The sequence below is a fragment of the Ursus arctos genome, chromosome X (assembly GCF_023065955.2).
Source record: "Ursus arctos isolate Adak ecotype North America chromosome X, UrsArc2.0, whole genome shotgun sequence".
Lineage (NCBI taxonomy): Eukaryota > Metazoa > Chordata > Mammalia > Carnivora > Ursidae > Ursus > Ursus arctos.
This window is the reverse complement of record NC_079873.1, coordinates 64,923,083-64,943,489: the sequence shown is the minus strand read 5'-3', so window position 1 is coordinate 64,943,489 and position 20,407 is coordinate 64,923,083. Positions and strand designations below refer to the sequence as shown.

Below are 20,407 nucleotides of genomic sequence, written 5' to 3'. Positions count from 1 at the left end.
GAAGTTGAATCACTATATTGTATATCTGAAATTAATGTAATATTGTGTGTCAACTATACTCAAGTAAAATAAACAAAACAAAACAAAATCTCCCTATCACCAATCTACCTTTCAATTCCACTGTCAATTCCAGATCTTTTCTTACTATTCCAGTCTATCCACTCTCTCTTTGATAACATCTACCGTTCTTTTACTCTATTCCTACTCCTAGGCTTAAGCAAGGATGGAGGAAAAAAAAAAAAAAACACTATAACCAAGCTGACTGGCTCCACTATGAACTCATCAACTCTAACTTTAGCTGGACCTTCTATTTTGCTGAGCCATACTTCCATTCTCAATCTTAACCTACTCTTTAGCCTATTTTTAACAACTGAATCCACTCAATTCTCCTCAAAGTTCTAATGTCTTAAATTTCCCATCACTCCTAGCAGATGACCTTACACTAAAGATATGGCATTTTCAAATATGACCTTCTCTAACCTTCCCACATATTAAAATTTCTATTTTTATACTTCTCTCCTCATTCTCTCCAGTCTCAGAAAAAACTACATGTCCTCTCCTTTCCAAGACTAACTCCTCCACTCGATCATTCATTTTTTTGTTTCCTCCACGGCATCAGTTTTATTTCCCAGTCACTCAGGTTAGAAGCCCTAGATATAGCTTCACTTCTTCCCAGTTCTTTACGTCCACAAGCATCTCATAAGTTGGTATGTCTTATAATACATGAATTTTCTAGATCTCCTAAATTCATCTTTTTCTTTTCATCATTGCTGTCCCACTTCAGGCCCTCTGCATTACTTTTCTGGACTCTTAAGGTACCCTCTAATGGGTTGGCTTATCTCTAATATCTCATTTCTCCAATGTTTTACAATCCATACAGCTGCCAATTTTCTTAAGACATAGATCAAATCATATCTTAAAATGCAGAGATAATCTTATCATTGTCTTCCCCCATTTCCTACCATGGCTTTTGAATACCTAGAGGATAAACCTGAAAGTACCTAACACAGCATTCATAATTTAGTCCAAACTTACCTAGCGAAACTCACATCCTCTATTTAATATGCCCTATTCTGGAATACCCTGCACTACACTCTGCTCCCTGAACATACCATCATGTGAAGCTACATCCCAATGGACTGGTTCCTGTTGCTGACTCTGTGAAAGACATCTTAGTGTTATTTCAGTATTTTGAATCCCTAACAACTCAAATGTCATTTCCTCTGTGAAACTTTCCCCAATTCCTTAGTAATAATTTATTATTATTTCTTCTGCACACCTACAGCACTTTATTCAGGGCATACAGAATTTACCATAATATGTGTTGGATTATAATTATTTGTAGACATATTTGTTGTAGAATTATTGTATACTTTTCCTTCACTATGTTAAAAACACCTTGAAGATAGTGACTATGCTTCATTCTCTGTATTTGTCCCACCATTAATGTCAACTTAATGCTTGACAATCAATACTTGCTGAATGAATAAGTGAATGAATGACTCCTGATTTTAACTGAAGGAGAGGAAGTATTCAGTCACAGAAAACAGATTATCTTTCCTTTCATACTTCCTCTTATCTGCACTGAAATCAATGACTTAACTTGGGTTTTCCTAACTTGATTAAACAAAAATATTTTACCTAACATTTCTTATAACTCAAATTATACAAAGCCTAAAATAAGACATTTTATCCATGGGAAAAGAAATTTCAGCAAGGAAACAAAATTTCACAGTGACTCAGAAAACAATGCTAGTAAATGTTCTCTGCTGAAAACATGAGCAATAACAGACTTTCAAAATTGGAGAAGGAGCTGGAGTTCAAAAAGTCTGTTTAACAAAATTAGTTGTTAAGAACAAAATGTAAAATGATAGAACAGGGACATACATTCTCATTAAGCCAGCCTGTGGTAGACCTATGGTACAAGGCAAAGATATATTTAATGCCCATAGCTTAGAAACATTTCATTAAATAGGCAATTTAATTTTTGATTCTTTTCTTTATATGGTCTCCCCTGGAAACACTACCAGTTGAGAAATTGATTTGTTGTTGGCAGGGAGAAAGCCCCAAATTTAGCCAGCAATTTAGTGACCAATTTTGAAACTCAAATGCTTTTAGTTAAAGCATTTGCTTTCACACAAAGACAACTGAGGCTGCCAAGAAGATTACTATGAGCTAAGATAAGTTCTGTTGATGTAAAACCATGCATGACAGCTGAAATAATGGAATCTTTAAAATTGGTAACCACTTATTTATGAATGGGTCAATGAAAAATTTGCTGCTTTGGATAGCTTGATGGGGAAGTCACTCCACCTACCTCCTACTCACATACTTTATGTATTTGATTATGCACATCTGTCTGCCCTACCTGAGATTAAGTGCATGCAGAGAAGAAAGATTTCTTTTCAGCTATGTTATGCTGCCTCTAGCTTAACCTGAATACTTAATAAAGGTAGAGATCTCACTGATTAAAAAACCCAGCAGCAATAAAATGGCTTATAAAGCAGGAAAAAAAAAGAATCATACCTTTGAACCAGGTGGGGCTGTCAAGCCTAAAAAGGCATACACTGCATTATTTTCTCTGGCTTCAAAGAAGGCATCATAGTCCTTAATGAAAAGAAGGCAAGAAGAATTAGCAATATGCAATGAACAAAGGAAATAAAAGAATAAATTTATTCAAAATGGACTCATTGGTGAACCTTCTCGGGGGCATACAGGCTATCTAACTTCCAAAATGCTAGAATTTTGGAAAGAGTAGTAAAGAGGCAGGACATATTAGATCCCATTTAATGTATGTTAGAATATAGGCTGTTCTGTGGGGCAGGAACTGCAAAATGACTTATTCCATATCACGTAGCATTTATTTTTATTTTTAAAAAATTTTTTATTATGTTATGTTAGTCACCATACAGTACATCATTAGTTTTTGATGTAGTGTTTCATGATTCATTGTTTGTGTAAAACACCCAGTGCTCCATGCAATACGTGCCCTCCTTAATACCCATCAATGGCCTATCCCAGTCCCCCACCCCCCTCTCCTCTGAAGCCCTCAGTTTGTTTCCCAGAGTCCGTAGTCTCTCGTGGTTCATTCCCCCTTCTGTTTACCCCCCTTTCATTCTTCCCTTCCTTCTCCTACTGATCTCCCTGCTATTCCTTATGTTCCATAAATGAGTGAAACCATATGATAATTGTCTTTCTCTGCTTGACTTATTTCACATAAAATAATCTCCTCCAGTCCCATCCATGTTGCTGCAAATGTTGGGTAATCGTTTTTTCTGATGGCTGAGTAATATTCTCTTGTATATATCACATAGCATTTAAATCTGAGGACAAGTAGCTTTTTCCACAGCTTTTTCCACAGCTTTTTCCACAGCCACAACCAACGATTTGCCAGTAAGAGGTTGGTTATTTTTGATAGGAGGCTGTTGTTCCTGTTTCCCAACATTTCTCTTTCATTATTGATTAAAGTAAAGATATCCTCAGAACCTACAGTTCACCAGATATTAGTGAGGCCATGAGAGTAATAAATCTGTGCTTTTTTTTGGAGGAAGGGAATGAGATTTTCATGAAATATGACCAGAAGAGCAAATGAACCACTAAGATATTTCAATTCAGGGATCCAAGAAAAACCACAAATGATTGAATTTGGTTGGGCTTCCCACTGCCATCCTCTACGTCACCAAACATGCTTTAGAAGTAACAAATAGAACTGCCTAAATTTAATTATGACATATAATCAATAGCAAATCTACTTAGTAAACACAGCCATTGCCTATACCTGGCAATACTTTGTTTAATTTAAAACACACAGAAACAAGTTTGGCATTTTGGCTGATTTACTGGAGGTGAAAAGCACTCATAATATCCTGGTTCCTCTAGAGATCCCTGCACCAATAGATCATCAATTACAGGGTTAAGTTCTGGCACTTGGAGGATCTGGAGATATAAAGTTTAGATATATGTATGATTTCTGGTACTTGGAGGATTTCTCAAGACATTGATGATCCTAAATTGGAACCTCATCCCAAGAAATATCAGTTTCTCTCTTATTTAGGGATTCTTTTAAAACTGTTGGAATTGTTTAGCACCACTTGAATCTCCCCAAGGATTGACTCAAAGCATCTTACTGTGCGCCCTACATGTTAGCAAAAGAAAAAACCCTAAACAGCAGACATTTATGAACAGCCTCTTATAAGCTTACTCCTCAAAAGTGAAACTAAGTGGATCTTGATAACAATTTCATACTGAGACACACGAGACCTATAAAGTACTCAAAGTAAACAAACAATATATGTCATTTCTACACTCAATCACTAGAAGTAACCTCAAAATGCTAGTTGAAAGAGTTCAACAGTCACAGAAGAGGTATTCCTTACCTCTTGTTCAAAGTAACAAAAATAACTCATGCCAGTCTTTAAATTCATGTGAAAGAAAGTAGGTCTCAACTATATTGAAATCTGATCATAAAATGCTACTCTACTGGGAGGAGTAGGGGACCCCTTTTTCAGCCGGTCCCCTGAGTCGAGCTGGATAGGTACCAGACCAGCCTAAATAACCACGGAATCAGCCTGAGACGCAGGATGATGCATCTGGATCTCTACAAATGAACATCTCCAGCGCTGAGTATTGAGGTACCAAGAGGGGAGCTGTAAACCGTGCACGGATATCGGAAGATAAACGGAAGGGGGAGGGAGCCGCCGCGTTTGGGCGCCGGGAAGCGGCAGCCACCTGCACGGGGGAGCGGGCGGACACACAGAGGGCACCCGCGAGAGAGCGGACTGAGACCGGTGAGCCGTGAACGCGCACGCCACCAGGCATCTCCCGGAACACCGGAATCCCGGTGTGCTCACGGGATCCAGACTGAGACCGGGAACTCCCGGAGCGCGCGCGGGGCGGCTGGCGGCAGGCGGGCCACCTGCACGGGGGAGCAGGCGGACTCGCGGTCGGCACCCGCGAAACAGCAGACTGAGACCCTGAACCGGGTGCGCGTGCCACCAGGCTTCTCACGAAACTCCGGAATCGAGGTGTGCTCACCGGGCATAGACTGAGACCGGGAGACCCGGGAGCGCGCGGGGCGGCCGGTGGCTGGCGGCATTAGAAACACAAAGGACAGAGACGCGCCGGCCCTGGAAGTGAGGGCAGGGTCGCCCAGTTGGTGCGCACATCCCGGGACGCCGCAGGGTTGAGCAGCACCAACAGTAACAGAGTTAAAGTGGCCAGAACATCAGTGGAGAACGGGCCGCAATCCCTCTGTTCTGCGACAATGCAGCCTCTGCTGCTCTGACCCTCAGAAGAGGCATAGCCGGCCGCCAGGGAAAGCCGCCAGAGAACAAAAGCCTGGAAATACCGGCTCACAGAGTGCCCATCCCCATCCTCCCTCGCAGGGGACACGGAGACTCTAACCAAACAGGGTTGCCTGAGTATCGGCGCAGCAGGCCCCTCCCCCAGAACACAGAAGGCAGGCTGAAAAATCAAGAAGCCCACAACCGGAGGCGCCTGGGTGGCGCCGTCATTGAGCGCCTGTCTTCGGCTTAGGGCGTGATCCCGGCATTCCGGAAAGGAGTCCCTCATCGGGCTCCTCCGCTGGGAGCCTGCTTCTTCCTCTCTCACTCCCCTGCTTCTGTTTCGTTCTTGCTGACTGTCTGTCTCCCTCTCTCAGATAAGTAAATAAATAAAATCTTTAAAGAAGAAGCCCACATCTCTAAGATCCCTATAAAACAAGGGGCACGGCCTGGGACCCAGTCAATAATTTTGGGCTCTGGAAACCCCGCAACCTCTCTTCATCAGAATGACAAGAAGGAGAAGCCCCCCCCCAGCAAAGAAAAGACAGTGAGTCAGTGGCCTCTGCCACAGAAGTAACGGATATGGATGTAACCAAATTATCAGAAATGGAATTCAGAGTAACAATGGTCAAGATAATGAGTAGACTTGAAAAAAGTATTCAGGAAAATATTACTGAGAATATACAATCCCTAAGGGCGGAAATGAGAGCGAATTTGACAGAAATTAAAAATTCTATGAGCCAAATGCAGGCAAAACTAGAGGCTCTGACGGCCAGGGTCACGGAAGCGGAGGAAAGGGTTAGTGAATTGGAGGATGGGTTAATAGAGGAAAAAATAAAAATAGAAGACGGTCTTAAAAAAATCCACGCCCACGAATGTTGGCTACGGGAGATTACTGACTCAACGAAACGATCCAATGTTAGAATCATCGGCATCCCCGAGGGGGTGGAGAAAAACAGAGGTCTAGAAGAGATATTTGAACAAATTGTAGCTGAAAACTTCCCTAATCTAGCAAGGGAAACAAAAATTCGTGTCCAAGAGGCAGAGAGGACCCCTCCCAAGCTCAACCATGACAGACCTACACCACGTCACGTCATAGTGCAATTCGCAAATATGAGATCCAAGGAAACAGTATTGAAAGCGGCCAGGGCAAAGAAATTTCTCACGTACCAAGGCAAAGGCATCAGAATTACATCAGACCTGTCTACACAGACCTGGAATGAGAGAAAGGGTTGGGGGAGCATTTTTAAAGCTCTTTCAGAGAAAAACATGCAGCCAAGGATCCTTTATCCAGCAAGGCTGTCATTCAGAATTGATGGAGAAATAAAGACATTTCAGAATCGACAGTCACTAGCCAATTTCGTAACCACGAAACCAGCCCTACAGGAGGTATTACGGGGGGTTCTATAAAAGTAAAAAGGCCCCAAGAGTGATACAAAACAGAAAGTCACAGCCAATACAAACAAAGACTTTACTGACAACATGGCAGAATTAAAAGCATATCTCTTAGTACTCAGCCTGAACATTAATGGTTTAAATTCTTGCTTAAAACGCCACAGGGTTTCAGATTGGATAAAAAGAAATGACCCATCCATTTGCTGTCTACAAGAGACTCATTTCGAACCCAAAGATGCATTCAGACTGAGAGTAAGGGGATGGAGTACCATCTTTCACGCAAATGGACCTCAAAAGAAAGCTGGGGTAGCAATTCTCATATCAGATAAATTGGATTTTAAACTACAGACTATAGTTAGAGATGCAGAAGGGCACTATATTATTCTTAAAGGAAGTATTCAACAAGTGGATATGACAATTATAAATATATATGCCCCCAACAGGGGAGCAGCAAGATACACAAGCCAACTCTTAACCAGAATAAAGAGACATATAGATAAAAATACATTAATAGTAGGGGACCTCAACACTCCACTCTCAGAAATAGACAGAACACCCTGGCAAAAACTAAGCAAAGAATCAAAGGCTTTGAATGCCATACTCGACGAGTTGGACCTCTTAGATATATATAGAACACTACACCCCAGAACCAAAGAATACTCATTCTATTCTAATGCCCATGGAACATTCTCAAGAATAGACCATGTTCTGGGACACAAAACAGGTCTCAACCGATACCAAAAGATTGAAATGATCCCCTGCATATTCTCAGACCACAACGCTCTGAAACTGGAACTCAACCACAAGGAAAAATTGGGAAGAAACTCAAACACTTGGAGACTAAGAACCATCCTGCTCAGGAATGACTCGATAAACCAGGAAATCAAAAATCAAATTAAACAATTTATGGAGACCAATGAGAATGAAAATACAACAGTCCAAAACCTATGGGATACTGCAAAGGCAGTCCTAAGGGGGAAATACATAGCCATCCAAGCCTCACTCAAAAGAATAGAAAAATCTAAAATGCAGTTTTTATATTCTCACCTCAAGAAGCTGGAACAGCAACAGAGGGACAGGCCTAATCCACGCACAAGGAAGCAGTTGACCAAAATTAAAGCTGAAATCAATCAAGCAGAAACCAGAAGTACAGTAGAGCAGATCAACAGGACTAGAAGCTGGTTCTTGGAGAGAATCAATAAAATTGACAGACCACTGGCAAGACTTATCCAAAAGAAAAGAGAAAGGACCCAGATTATTAAAATTATGAATGAAAAAGGAGAGGTCACGACGAACACCACTGAAATTGGAAGGATTATTAGAAATTTTTATCAACAGCTATATGCCAATAAACTAAGCAATCTGGAAGAGATGGAATCCTTCCTGGAAACCTATAAACTACCAAGATTGAAACAGGAAGAAATTGATTTCTTAAACAGGCCAATTAATTATGAAGAAATTGAGTCAGTGATAAACAACCTTCCAAATAACAAAACTCCAGGCCCGGACGGTTTTCCTGGGGAATTCTACCAAACATTCAAAGAAGAAATAATACCTATTCTCCTAAAGCTATTTCAAAAAATAGAAACAGAAGGAAAACTACCAAACTCATTCTATGAGGCCAATATTACCTTGATCCCCAAACCAGACAAAGACCCCCTCAAAAAGGAGAATTACAGACCGATTTCCCTAATGAATATGGACGCCAAAATCCTCAACAAGATACTTGCTAATAGAATCCAACAGTTCATTAAAAGGGTTATCCACCACGATCAAGTGGGATTCATACCTGGGATGCAAGCGTGGTTCAATATTCGCAAATCAATCAGCGTGATACATCATATCAACAAGAAAAGACTCAAGAACCATATGATCCTCTCAATCGATGCCGAAAAAGCATTTGACAAAATACAGCATCCTTTCCTGATTAAAACCCTTCAGAGTGTAGGAATAGAAGGTACATTTCTCAATCTCATAAAAGCCATCTATGAAAAGCCTACAGCAAATATTATACTCAATGGGGAAAAGCTGGAAGCCTTTCCCTTAAGATTAGGAACACAACAATGATGCCCACTCTCGTCACTATTATTCAACATAGTACTAGAAGTCCTTGCAACAGCAATCAGACAACAAAAAGGGATCAAATGTATTCAAATCGGCAAAGAAGAAGTCAAAATATCTCTCTTCGCAGACGACATGATACTCTATATGGAAAACCCAAAAGAAGCCACTCCCAAACTATTAGAAGTTATAGAGCAATTCAGTAACGTGGCGGGATACAAAATCAATGCTCAGAAATCAGTCGCATTTCTGTACACGAATAACGAGAACGAAGAAAGAGAAATCAGGGAATCCATCCCATTTACAATAGCACCAAAAACCATACGTTACCTTGGAATTAACTTAACCAGAGACGTAAAGGACCTTTATTCTAGAAACTATAAATCACTCTTGAAAGACATTGAGGAAGACATAAAAAGATGGAAAGATATTCCATGCTCATGGATCGGAAGAATTAACATAGTTAAAATGTCCATGCTACCCAGAGCAATCTACACTTTCAATGCTATCCCGATCAAAATACCGAGAACGTTTTTCAAAGAACTGGAACAAATAGTCCTTAAATTTGTATGGAACCAGAAAAGACCCCGAATCTCCAAGGAACTGTTGAAAAGGAAAAACAAAGCTGGGGGCATCACAATGCCGGATTTCGAGCTGTACTACAAAGCTGTGATCACAAAGACAGCATGGTACTGGCACAAAAACAGACACATAGACCAATGGAACAGAATAGAGAGCCCAGAAATGGACCCTCAGCTCTTTGGGCAACTAATATTTGATAAAGCAGGAAAAAACATCCGGTGGGAAAAAGACAGTCTCTTCAATAAATGGTGCTGGGAAAATTGGACAGCTACATGCAAAAGAATGAAACTTGACCACTATCTCACACCATACACAAAAATAAACTCCAAATGGATGAAAGACCTCGATGTGAGACAGGAATCCATCAAAATTCTAGAGGAGAACATAGGCAGCAACCTCTACGACATCAGCCAAAGCAACCTTTTTCATGACACATCCCCAAAGGCAAGAGAAACAAAAGATAAAATGAATTTATGGGACTTCATCAAGATTAAAAGTTTCTGCACAGCCAAGGAAACAGTCAGAAAAACTAAGAGGCAGCCCACGGAATGGGAGAATATATTTGCAAATGACACTACAGATAAAGGACTGGTATCCAAGATCTACAAAGAACTTCTCAAACTCAATACACGAGAAACAAATAAACAAATCAAAAAATGGGCAGAAGATATGAACAGACACTTTTCCAATGAAGACATACAAATGGCTAACAGACACATGAAAAAATGTTCAAAATCATTAGCCATCAAGGAAATTCAAATCAAAACCACACTGAGATACCACCTTACGCCAGTTAGAATGGCAAAAATAGACAAGGCAAGAAACAACAATTGTTGGAGAGGATGTGGAGAAAGGGGATCCCTCCTACATTGTTGGTGGGAATGGAAGTTGGTACAGCCACTCTGGAAAACCGTGTGGAGGTCCCTTAAAAAGTTAAAAATTGAGCTACCCTATGATCCAGCCATTGCACTACTGGGTGTTTACCCCAAAGATACAGACGTAGTGAAGAGAAGGGCCATATGCACCCCAATGTTCATAGCAGCAATGTCCACAATAGCTAAATCGTGGAAGGAGCCGAGATGCCCTTCAACAGATGACTGGATTAAGAAGTTGTGGTCCATATATACAATGGAATATTACTCAGCAATCAGAAAGAATGAGTTCTCAACATTTGCTACAACATGGTCGGCACTGGAGGAGATAATGCTTAGTGAAATAAGTCAAGCAGAGAAAGACAACTATCATATGATTTCTCTCATCTATGGAACATAAGAACTAGAATGATCAGTAGGGGAAGAAAGGGATAAAGAAAGGGGGGGTAATCAGAAGGGGGAATGAAACATGAGAGACTATGGACTATGAGAAACAAACTGAGGGCTACAGAGGGGAGGGGGGTGGGGGAATGGGATAGACCGGTGATGGGTAGTAAGGAGGGCACATATTGCATGGTGCACTGGGTGTTATACACAACTAATGAATCATCGAGCCTTACATCGAAAACCGGGGATGTACTGTATGGTGACTAACATAATATAATAAAAAATCATTATTAATAAAAAAAAAAAGAATGAAAAAAAAATGCTACTCTACTGATCATAAAATGCAACTCTAGTTGTCTGTTTCAAGTGTTTTGGGATCGAAGTATATTATCATTTTTTGGCCCTGGACTTAGCAAATACAAACAGGTTTGTAACTCTGAGACAAAAAAAAAAAAATCACCAGTTTCTCAATTAATTAATTTATTCTGCAAATATGTATTGAGCACCTACTACATACCAATCATTTTTTGGTGCTAAGAATACAAGAGTAAACAAAACATTAAGATCTTCATATCTATACATGGCTCAATCCTACGGAGTGAAAATGTAAAATATTTACAAAGAGTAGACAAAACAGATTGTAACATAGTCTGCTTCTTCTATAGGAATTCACTCAAGGAAAAAATAAAAATATTTTGTTTACACCTCTCGGACTCCAATAACATTAATCCAGAATGTAGTCTACCATATATTGGTATCATATTAATTATTAATTCATGAAAAAATGCTCTAGTTCTTCATATACATAGCATAAGCTCTTTCAGAACCATGATTATCCTTATAAATATTGTACTTACTATAACAGAGCCTCTTCAATGTAGTAGATTGATTGTTTTAGTCACATTCCATTCTAGAAATAAGAGTCTAAGCCATAGTTCAGTGGTTCTCAACAGGATGTAATTCCCCACCCCACTCCCTGGGACATCTGGCAAAGTCTGGAGATATGTTTGGCTTTTCACAACTGGAAGGGTGCTACTGGCACCCACAGGTAGAAGCCAGGGATGCTGCTAAGCATCCCACAATGCACAGGCAGCCCCCAACAACAAAGAATTGTCCAACCCAATATGTGAGCTGTTCCAAGATTGAGAAACCTTGAGATATTTTAAACAAGGGAATTTAATATGAAGAATTAATTTACAAAGGAACTGGTGAAAGGCAAACAGGAAATGGCAAGGCAATCCAAATATTAGCAAAAGCAAGAAGCTGTTGCCACAGCTATAGGGCTAAAATGAAAAGTGCAGAAGATGATATTACATCGGAAACCGGGGATGTACTGTATGGTGACTAACATAATATAATAAAAAATCATTAAAAAAAAGATGATATTACAGAACCCAGGAGCTGGGATACCTGGTACCACAAAGGAGACACAGCCACTGTCATGAAGCACAGAATCAGGAAGGAGGAGAATACCTTGGCTTTTCCTCTCCTCTGTCCTCCACTCCTCCAACCAGTTCTCTTATTATTGGCCAAAACTAATAGGTAGCCAGTTGGCAAAAGAGACTGGGAAATGTAATTTACTGAGGTCACCCCCCCCCGCCATAATACAGAATGTAGGAAGAAAAGAATGAATATGGGATCTTTGTATAAATAGGAAAATGAAATATACAGTGGTTTAACAGAAAAAAATAAGAGCTTTAGAAAAAAAAACAGACTTAGCAAGTTAGTTAACCTTCTTCTAGGCCTCATCTTCTTTATCCATAATACAGAAATAACAATACCTACCTCATGGAATTAGTATGAGAACTAACTAATATAATACACATAAAGCATACAGTACAATAACTGACATATATGTTTTCAATGAATAGTTACTATATACCCTTCTCCCTAGGAGTCTGTATAGGGAGAAATCTTAATTTTTATTGTTAGTAAACTCCTAACTTAGTGCTTGGTACACAGGAGGCATTTGATAAAAATTGGGTTCTTTCTCCATTAATAAATATTTGGTTGAGTCTCACCTCCTGCCCCTTCCTTTCCAGCTCCCTATTTCTCAGTGATACCCGATTTCTATAACATAACTCCATTCCCTTACAGTGTGGCTTCTGAAGGAGAAATAAACCAGATCAATGGGGTTTCTGAAATGTTATCCTTATAACCTAAAATGTGTTTGTTTTTAAAGCCAAATGAATTAAAATTTCTGCTTCAAAAAAATTAAGACAATATATACTGGCTTATATTGGAGTGGATGGCCTCTGAGGCCTCTTCCACCTCCTGGGATACATACAGCATTTGCAGAAATTTCAATTATAGAGGCATTGAGGTTTCACTATCTACATGAAGAGCCTAATTGCCTTTTCCTTATCTGCAGAGTACGCCATTACACATTGGTCCTGTTAGCAACAACAGATGAAAACTTCAGGACCCTCCTCAGAACTGAAAAATTCAATTCACAGAAAAAATATTTTTTACCAATAAAATTCTCAATTTTTCCATGCGAGCTCCCCTAAATTTTCAGAATTCACAAAAAAAGATACCCACCAAAAAGTGTCCTCTTACTTCCATATAAATCAATGAACTAGAAGATTTGGATTGCTAACTCTAATACATTTGTTCCTCAGTCATGCTAATTCAGGACATAGCAGGGCAAACAGTTCTTTACCGGAAATTCCTATAACCCTCACATATGCTTTCTATACTGTCTCATCACATAGATATGGATTCATAACCACACTCCAATTGTTCCAGGTGTGTGTGATTCTTTCCACACCTCACTCTCAACCAGCTCCTTAAGAGAAAAACTTTTATTTATACTTGTACTTGCCATGGTACCTAGAGAGGCCATAGGCTGCCAACGTTAAATATATAGTGGCAGAAGATTAAAGGAAATTACTCTATGGTTTAAATAAAGACTACAGATAGCATACTTGAAAACACCAGTCACAAAGCAAAAGCCCATTTTTGTTTCCCTCATTCCTCACATGAGTTCAATTAGCTAACTTAACATTTTCTAAAAAATTATTAATAATACCAAAATAAAAGTATTACTGGCTTCAAGTAGGAAATAAGATATTACTCTTTTTAAACTATTTTTAAGCAGTTGACTTCTCAGAAGCTTTTTCATGGACATAGCAGAAACAACACAATTGCTCTAGATAGAATTCAGATGAAGAAATGGAAAAGCAGGGTGCCTGACTGGCTTAGTTGATAAAGCATGCAACTCTTGACCTCAGGGTTGTGAATTTGATCCACAGGTTGGGTGTAGAACTTACTTACACATAAAATCATAAAAAAAAAGAAATGGGAAGGTAGCTATGTGTTCAAGATCTGTATTTATGCATTCACAGGAAATTTGGGGGGGATGACTCATCCATTTGCTTCCTAGTAGAAATATCCCAGCTGCCTAGGATAGATGAAGAGATGAACAGGAGAAATGGCTGTATACACATTTAGGGGTGGGGTGAAAGGGATAGGATGGATTTGAGGTGATCCATTTGATAGAACAAGAGTTTAAATTCGTTTCTTACCCCACGGTACTGGCTTTCATTGAAAATCTGAGGTGGCAGTGGGTATCCAGTGGCTGGTCGATTGTTTTCAGGTACATTTTCTCTCATCCACTTCCGATTCTCTTCATTTGCTGCAATGTCTTTTTCTTCAAATCCTATTTTGTTAGCTTCTAAAAAACCAAGCACATCTTGCTGTTTCTTCTTAATCTAGAACCCAAAGGACAAAGAAACTATGTTGTTGAACAAACAGATTTTGTTGTTTTTATTTTTCAAATTAAACACAGTCAGTGTTTGTGAACTAGCAGAAATGAATTCAGACAGGGATCAAGAGTTGTGGTTTCATAGAAAATATGTGGTTTTTCCACTTTATTATTTTGCTGTTAATGATGTCTCATAAGTGGATTGAATAGCTTTCAGTCAACAGTCAATAGGTTTTATCAACCTATTTTTTTATTTTTCCATCAAAAACTCCACACCTAATGATGCAGAAGTGCTAGCTAATGCATATCAATAACCCAAAATGCAGTTAAATCAAAACTGAGTAGTGGGAAGCTGTGCTTTCTGATTATCTATAAGCCTCTCTTAGTTTCAGCCCTTGCAGAAAATCTTTCCAAATGATTTGAGTCTGTATGGTGTCTTTTATTTATTTATTTTTGCCTTAAATTGTGTCCTTCATGTTTATTTTTATGTTTCTTAATTAAAAACTTCATAATTATTATAGCTTCTAAGTGCTTTTAGATCTACCTCATAGCAGAATAATTCTTTAAAAAATATACCTATCATTTCTTCCAGTTTTTTATTAACTTTTTATTTTATTCCCAGTGTATTTAACATACAGTGTTATATTAGTTTCACATCTAAAATATAGTGATTCAACAATTCCATACACCACCCAGTGCTCATCACAAGTGCACTCTTTAATCCCCATCACCTATTTCACCCATCCCCCCACCAACCTCCCATATGGTAACCATCAGTTTGCTCTCTATAGTCAAGAGTCTGTTTCTTAGTTTGTCTCTCTCTTCCTTTTTCATTTGCTCAATTGTTTTGTTTATTAAATTCCACATATGAGTGAAATCATATGGTATTTGTCTTTCTCTGACTGACATATTTTGCTTAGCATAATACTTTCTAGCTTCATCCACGTCCTTGCAAACGGCAAGGATTTTGTTCTTTTTTATAGCTGAATAATGTTCAATTATGTATATATATCACATCTTCTTTATCCATTTATCTATCAATGCACACTTTGGCTGCTTCCATAATTTGGCTATTGTATATAATGCTGCAATAAACATGAGGGGGTGCATGTATCCCTTTGAATTAGTGTTTTGTATTTTTGGAGTAAATAGTAGTGCAATTACTGGATCATAAGGTAGTTCTATTTATAAAATTTTGAGGAAACTCCATACTGTTTTCTGCAGTGGGTGCATGAATTTGCATTCCCACCAATACTACAAGAGGGTTTCCTTTTCTCCATATTCTTACCAACACTCGTGTCTTGTGTTTATCATTTTAGACAATCTGATAAGCATGAGGTGATATCTCAATGCGGTTTTAAATTGCATTTCTCAGGGTTCCTGGGTGACTCAGTCAGTTAAAACTCTGTTTTTAGCTCGGGTCATGATCTCGGGGTCCTGGGATCAAGCCCCTCATCTGGCTCCCTGCTCAGCAGAGAGTCTGCTTCTCCTTCTCCCTCTAACCCTCCCACCTGCTCATGCGCTCTTCTTTCTCTCTCTTTCTCTGTTGCTCTCTCTCTCTCTCTCAAATAAATAAATAAAATCTTAAAAAAATAAAATAGGATTTTTCTGATGATGAGTAATGTGGAGCATTTTCTCCTGTGTCTGTTGGCCATCTATATATCTTTTATTTTCTTCTATTTCAAATTTTAATTTAATTCTAGTTAATTAACATATAGCATAATATTGGTTTCAGGAGTAGAATTTAGTGATTCATCACTTACATATAACACCCAGTACTTATTAGAACAAGTGCCATCCTTAATACCCATCATTCATTTAGCCCATCACCCACCCACCTCCCTTCATCAACCCTCAGTTTGTTCTCTATCTTTTAGAGTCTCTTATTGTTTGTTTCCCTCTCTCTCTTTTTTCCCCCTTCACATGTATCCATTTGTTTTGTTTCCTAAGTTTCACATATGAATGAAATCATAATTGTCTTTCTCTGACTGACTTATTTTGCTTAGCATGGTACAATCTAGGTCCATCCACATCATTGCAAATGGCAGGATCTCGTTCCTTTTGATGGCAAAGTAATGTTCCATTATACATATGAAATCTTCCTTCCTTATCCATTCATTAGTTGATGGACACCAGGGCTTTTTCCATATTTCAGCTATTATTAATAATGCTTCTATAAACATCAGGGTGCATGTACTCCTGCAAATCTGTATTTTTGTAGCCTTTGGGTAAACAGCTAGTATTGCAATTGCTGGATCATAGGGTACTTCTATTGCTAACTTTTTGAGGAACCTCCATAATGTTTACAGAATAGCTGCACCAGTTTGCATTCCACAAACAGTGAAAGAGGGTTCTCCTTTCTCTGCATCCTCACTAACATCTGTTGTTTCCTGTGTTGTTTATTTTAGCCATTCTGACATGGGTGAGGTGGTATCTCATTGTGGTTTTGATTTGTATTTTCCTGATGATGAGTGATGTTCAACATCATTTCATGTGTCTGATAGCCATCTGGATGTTTTCATTGGAAAAATGACTATTCATGTCTTCTGCCCATTTTTAAAATAGATTATTTGCTTTTTGGGTGCTGAGATTGATAAGTTGTTGAGTGTGATAAGTTCTTTACAGATTTTGGATACTAAACCTTTATCATATATGTCACTTGCAAATATCTTCTCCCATTTGGTAAGCTGCCTTTTAGTTTTGTTGATTTCCTTTGCTGCATAGAAGCTTTTTATTTTGATGAAGTCCCAAGGGTTCATTTTTGCTTTTGTTTCCCTTGCCTCCAGTGATATGTCTAGTAAGAAGTTGCTGCAGCCAATGTCAAATAGGTTACTGCTATTTATTTATTTATTTATTTATTTATTTATTTATTTATTTGACTGAGCCACCCAGGTCCCCTGGATTAACATTTTTTTTTCTTTTTTTTAAATAATTTTTATTTTGTTATATTAGTCACCATACAGTTAAAGAGGTTACTGCTTACATTCTCCTCTAGGATTTTGATGGTTTCCCATCTCTCATTGAGGTCTATCATTCTTTTTTCTTTTTTTTCCTTTCAAGATTCTATTTAAATTCAAGTTAGTTCGGGGGCACCTGGGTGGTGCAGTTGGTTAAGCATTTGACTCTTGGTTTTGGCTCAGGTCATGATCTCAGGGTCATGAAATAAAGCCTTGCATCAGGCTCTGCACTCAGCATGGAGTCTGCTTAAGACTCTCTGTCTTACTATGGACTCTGGGAAACAAACTGAGGGCTTCAGAGGGGAGGGGGGTGGGGGATTGGGACAGGCTGGTGATGGGTATTAAGGAGGGCACATATTGCATGGTGCACTGGGTGTTATATGCAAATAATGAATCATGGAACACTACATCAAAAACAGGATATACTGTATGGTGACTAACATAATATAATAAAAAATTATTTAAAAAAAAAGACTCTCTCTCTTCCTTTGTCCCTCCCCACTATGCACTCTCCCTCTCACTCTCTCTCTGTACAATAAATAAATCTTTAAAAAATGAATACTAGTTAATTCACATATAGCGTAGTATTAGTTTCAGGGGTAGAATTTAATGACTGATCAGTTGCATATAACACCCAGTGCTCATTACTTCAAATGCCATACTTAATGCCCATTATCCAATTACACCAGCCCCCCACCTACCTCCCCTCCAGCAACCCTCAGTTTGTTCCCTATATTTAAGAGTCTCTTATGGTTTGCCTCCCTGTCTTTATCTTATTTTTTTCCTTCCTTTTCCCTATATTTATCTGTTTTGTTTCTTAAATTCCACATATGAGTAAAATCATATGGTATTTGTTTCTCTGACTGACTTATTTAACTTAGCATAATACCCTCTAGTTCCATCCATGTCATTGCAAATGGCAAGATTTCATTCTTTTTAATGGCCCAGTAATATTCCATAAGTGTATATATATCACTTCTTTATGCATTTATCAGTTGATGGGTATCTGGCCATTTTCCATATTTTGGCTAATACAGATAGTGCTGCTATAAACATTGGGGTGCATGTGCCCCTTTGAATCACTATTTTTGTATCCTTTGGATAAATACCTAGGAGTGTAATTGCTGGGTTTTATTTTTTCACTTTTTAAGGAACATCCATACTGTTTCCCAGAGTGGCTGCACCAGTTTGCCTTCCCAACAGTGTAAGAGGGTTCCCCTTCTCTACATACTTGCCAAAATCTGTTGTTTCCTAAGTTGTTAATTTTAGCCATTCTGACCTGTATGATGTGGTATCTCATTGTGGTTTTGATTGGTATTTCTCTGATGATGAGGGATGTTGAGCATTTTTTCATCAGTCTGTTAGCCATTTGTATTTCTTCTTTGGAGAAATGTCTGTTCATGGCTTTGGTCTGTTTCTTAGCCGATTTTTTTTTTTATTTTTGGGTGTTGAGTTTGTGAAGCTCTTTATAGATACTAGCCCCTGATCTGATATGTCATTTGCAAATATCTTCTCTCATTCCATGGGTTGCCTTTTAGTTTTCTTGATTGTTTCCTTTCCTGTGCAGAAGCTTTTCCATTTGAATTTATTTTTGTGTATGGTGTGACAAAGTAGTACAGTTTCATTCTTCTGCATGTTGCTGTCCTGTTTTCCTAACATCATTTGTTGAAGAGACTGTCTTCTTGCCATTGGATATTCTTTTCTGCTCTGTTGAAGATTGGTTGACCATATAGTTGTGGATCCATTTCTGGATTTTCTACACTGTTCCATTGGTCTACGTGTCTGTTTTTGTGCCTGTACCATACTGCCTTGATGAATACAGTTTTGTATTATAGCTTAAAGTACAGAATAATGATCCCTCCAGCTTTACTTTTCTTTTCCAGGATTGCTTTGACTATTTGGTGTCTTTTGTAGTTCCATACAAATATTAGGATTTGTGAAAAATGCTGTTGGTATTTTGATAGGGATAGCATTAAATGTGTAGATTGCTTTGGGTAAAGTAAACATTTTAACAATATCTCCCAATCCATGAGCATGGAATATTTTTCTATTTCTTTGTGTCTTTCTCGATTTCTTTCATAAGTGTTTTATAGTTTTAAGATTACACATCTTTTACCTCTTTGGTTAGGTTTATTCCTAGGTATCTTATTGTTTTTGACCCAATTATAAATGGGATAAATTTCTTTTTCTGCCTGTTTATTGTTGGTATATAGAAATGCAACAGATTTCTGTACATTGATTTTTTTATGCCACGACTTTACTGAATTCCTGTATCTTTTCTAGAAACTTTTTGGTGGAGTCATTTGGGTTTTCTACAGAGTATCATGTCTTCTATAAAGAGTGAAAGTTTGGCTTCATTCTTGCTGATTTGGATGCCTTTTATTTCTTTTTATTGTCTGATTGCTGAAGCTAAGACATTCATTACTATGTTAAATAGTAATGGTGAGAGTGGACATTCCTGTCTTGTTTCTGACCATAGAGGAAAACCTCTCAGTTCTCTCCCATTGAGGACAATATTAGCTGTGGGTCTTATGTATATGGCCTTTATGAAGGTGAGGTATGTTCTATCTGTAACTACTCTTTTGAGGGTTTTTATCAAGAATGAATGCTGTATGTTGCCAAATGATTTTTCTGCATCTATTGAAATGATCATATGGTTCTTATCTTTTCTTTTATTAATGTGGTGTATCACAATGATTGATTTGCAAATATTGAACCATCCTTGCAGCCCAGGGATAAATCTGACTTGATTATGTTGAATAATTCTTTGCATGTACTGTTAGATTCCATTTGCTCATATCTTGGTAAGAATTTTTTTGCATCCATGTTCATCAGGGGTATTGGTCTGTAATTTTCCTTTTTAGTGGGGTCTTTGGTTTGGAACCAAGGTAATGATGGCTTTGTAGAATGAGTTTAGGAGTTTTCCTCCCATTTCTATTTTTTGGAATAGTTTGAGAAGAATAGGTATTAATTCTTCTTAAATGTCTGGTAGAATTCCCCTGGGAAGCCATCTGACCCTGGACTTTTGTTTGCTGGGAGATTTTTGATTACTGATTCAATTTCTTTGCTGGTTTTGGCTCCGTTCTGATTTTCTGTTTCTTCCTGTTTCAGTGTTGGTAGTTTGTAGGCTTGTAGGAATTTGTCCATTTTTTTCCAGGTTGCCCA

At 38.4% G+C, this 20,407-nt stretch overlaps 1 protein-coding gene across 1 annotated transcript in view; it reads right to left on the bottom strand.

The window, feature by feature from the left end:
* SH3BGRL (SH3 domain binding glutamate rich protein like) overlaps nucleotides 1-20,407 on the bottom strand; it is a 96,317-nt gene that overhangs the window by 6,354 nt on the left and 69,556 nt on the right. The window contains exons 2-3 of the mRNA XM_026480140.4: nucleotides 14,107-14,292; nucleotides 2,527-2,607 (exon numbers count right to left, since the gene is read on the bottom strand). Of these exons, the coding sequence (XP_026335925.1) occupies nucleotides 2,527-2,607; nucleotides 14,107-14,292 (267 nt within the window). The remainder of the gene's footprint in view (nucleotides 1-2,526; nucleotides 2,608-14,106; nucleotides 14,293-20,407) is intronic.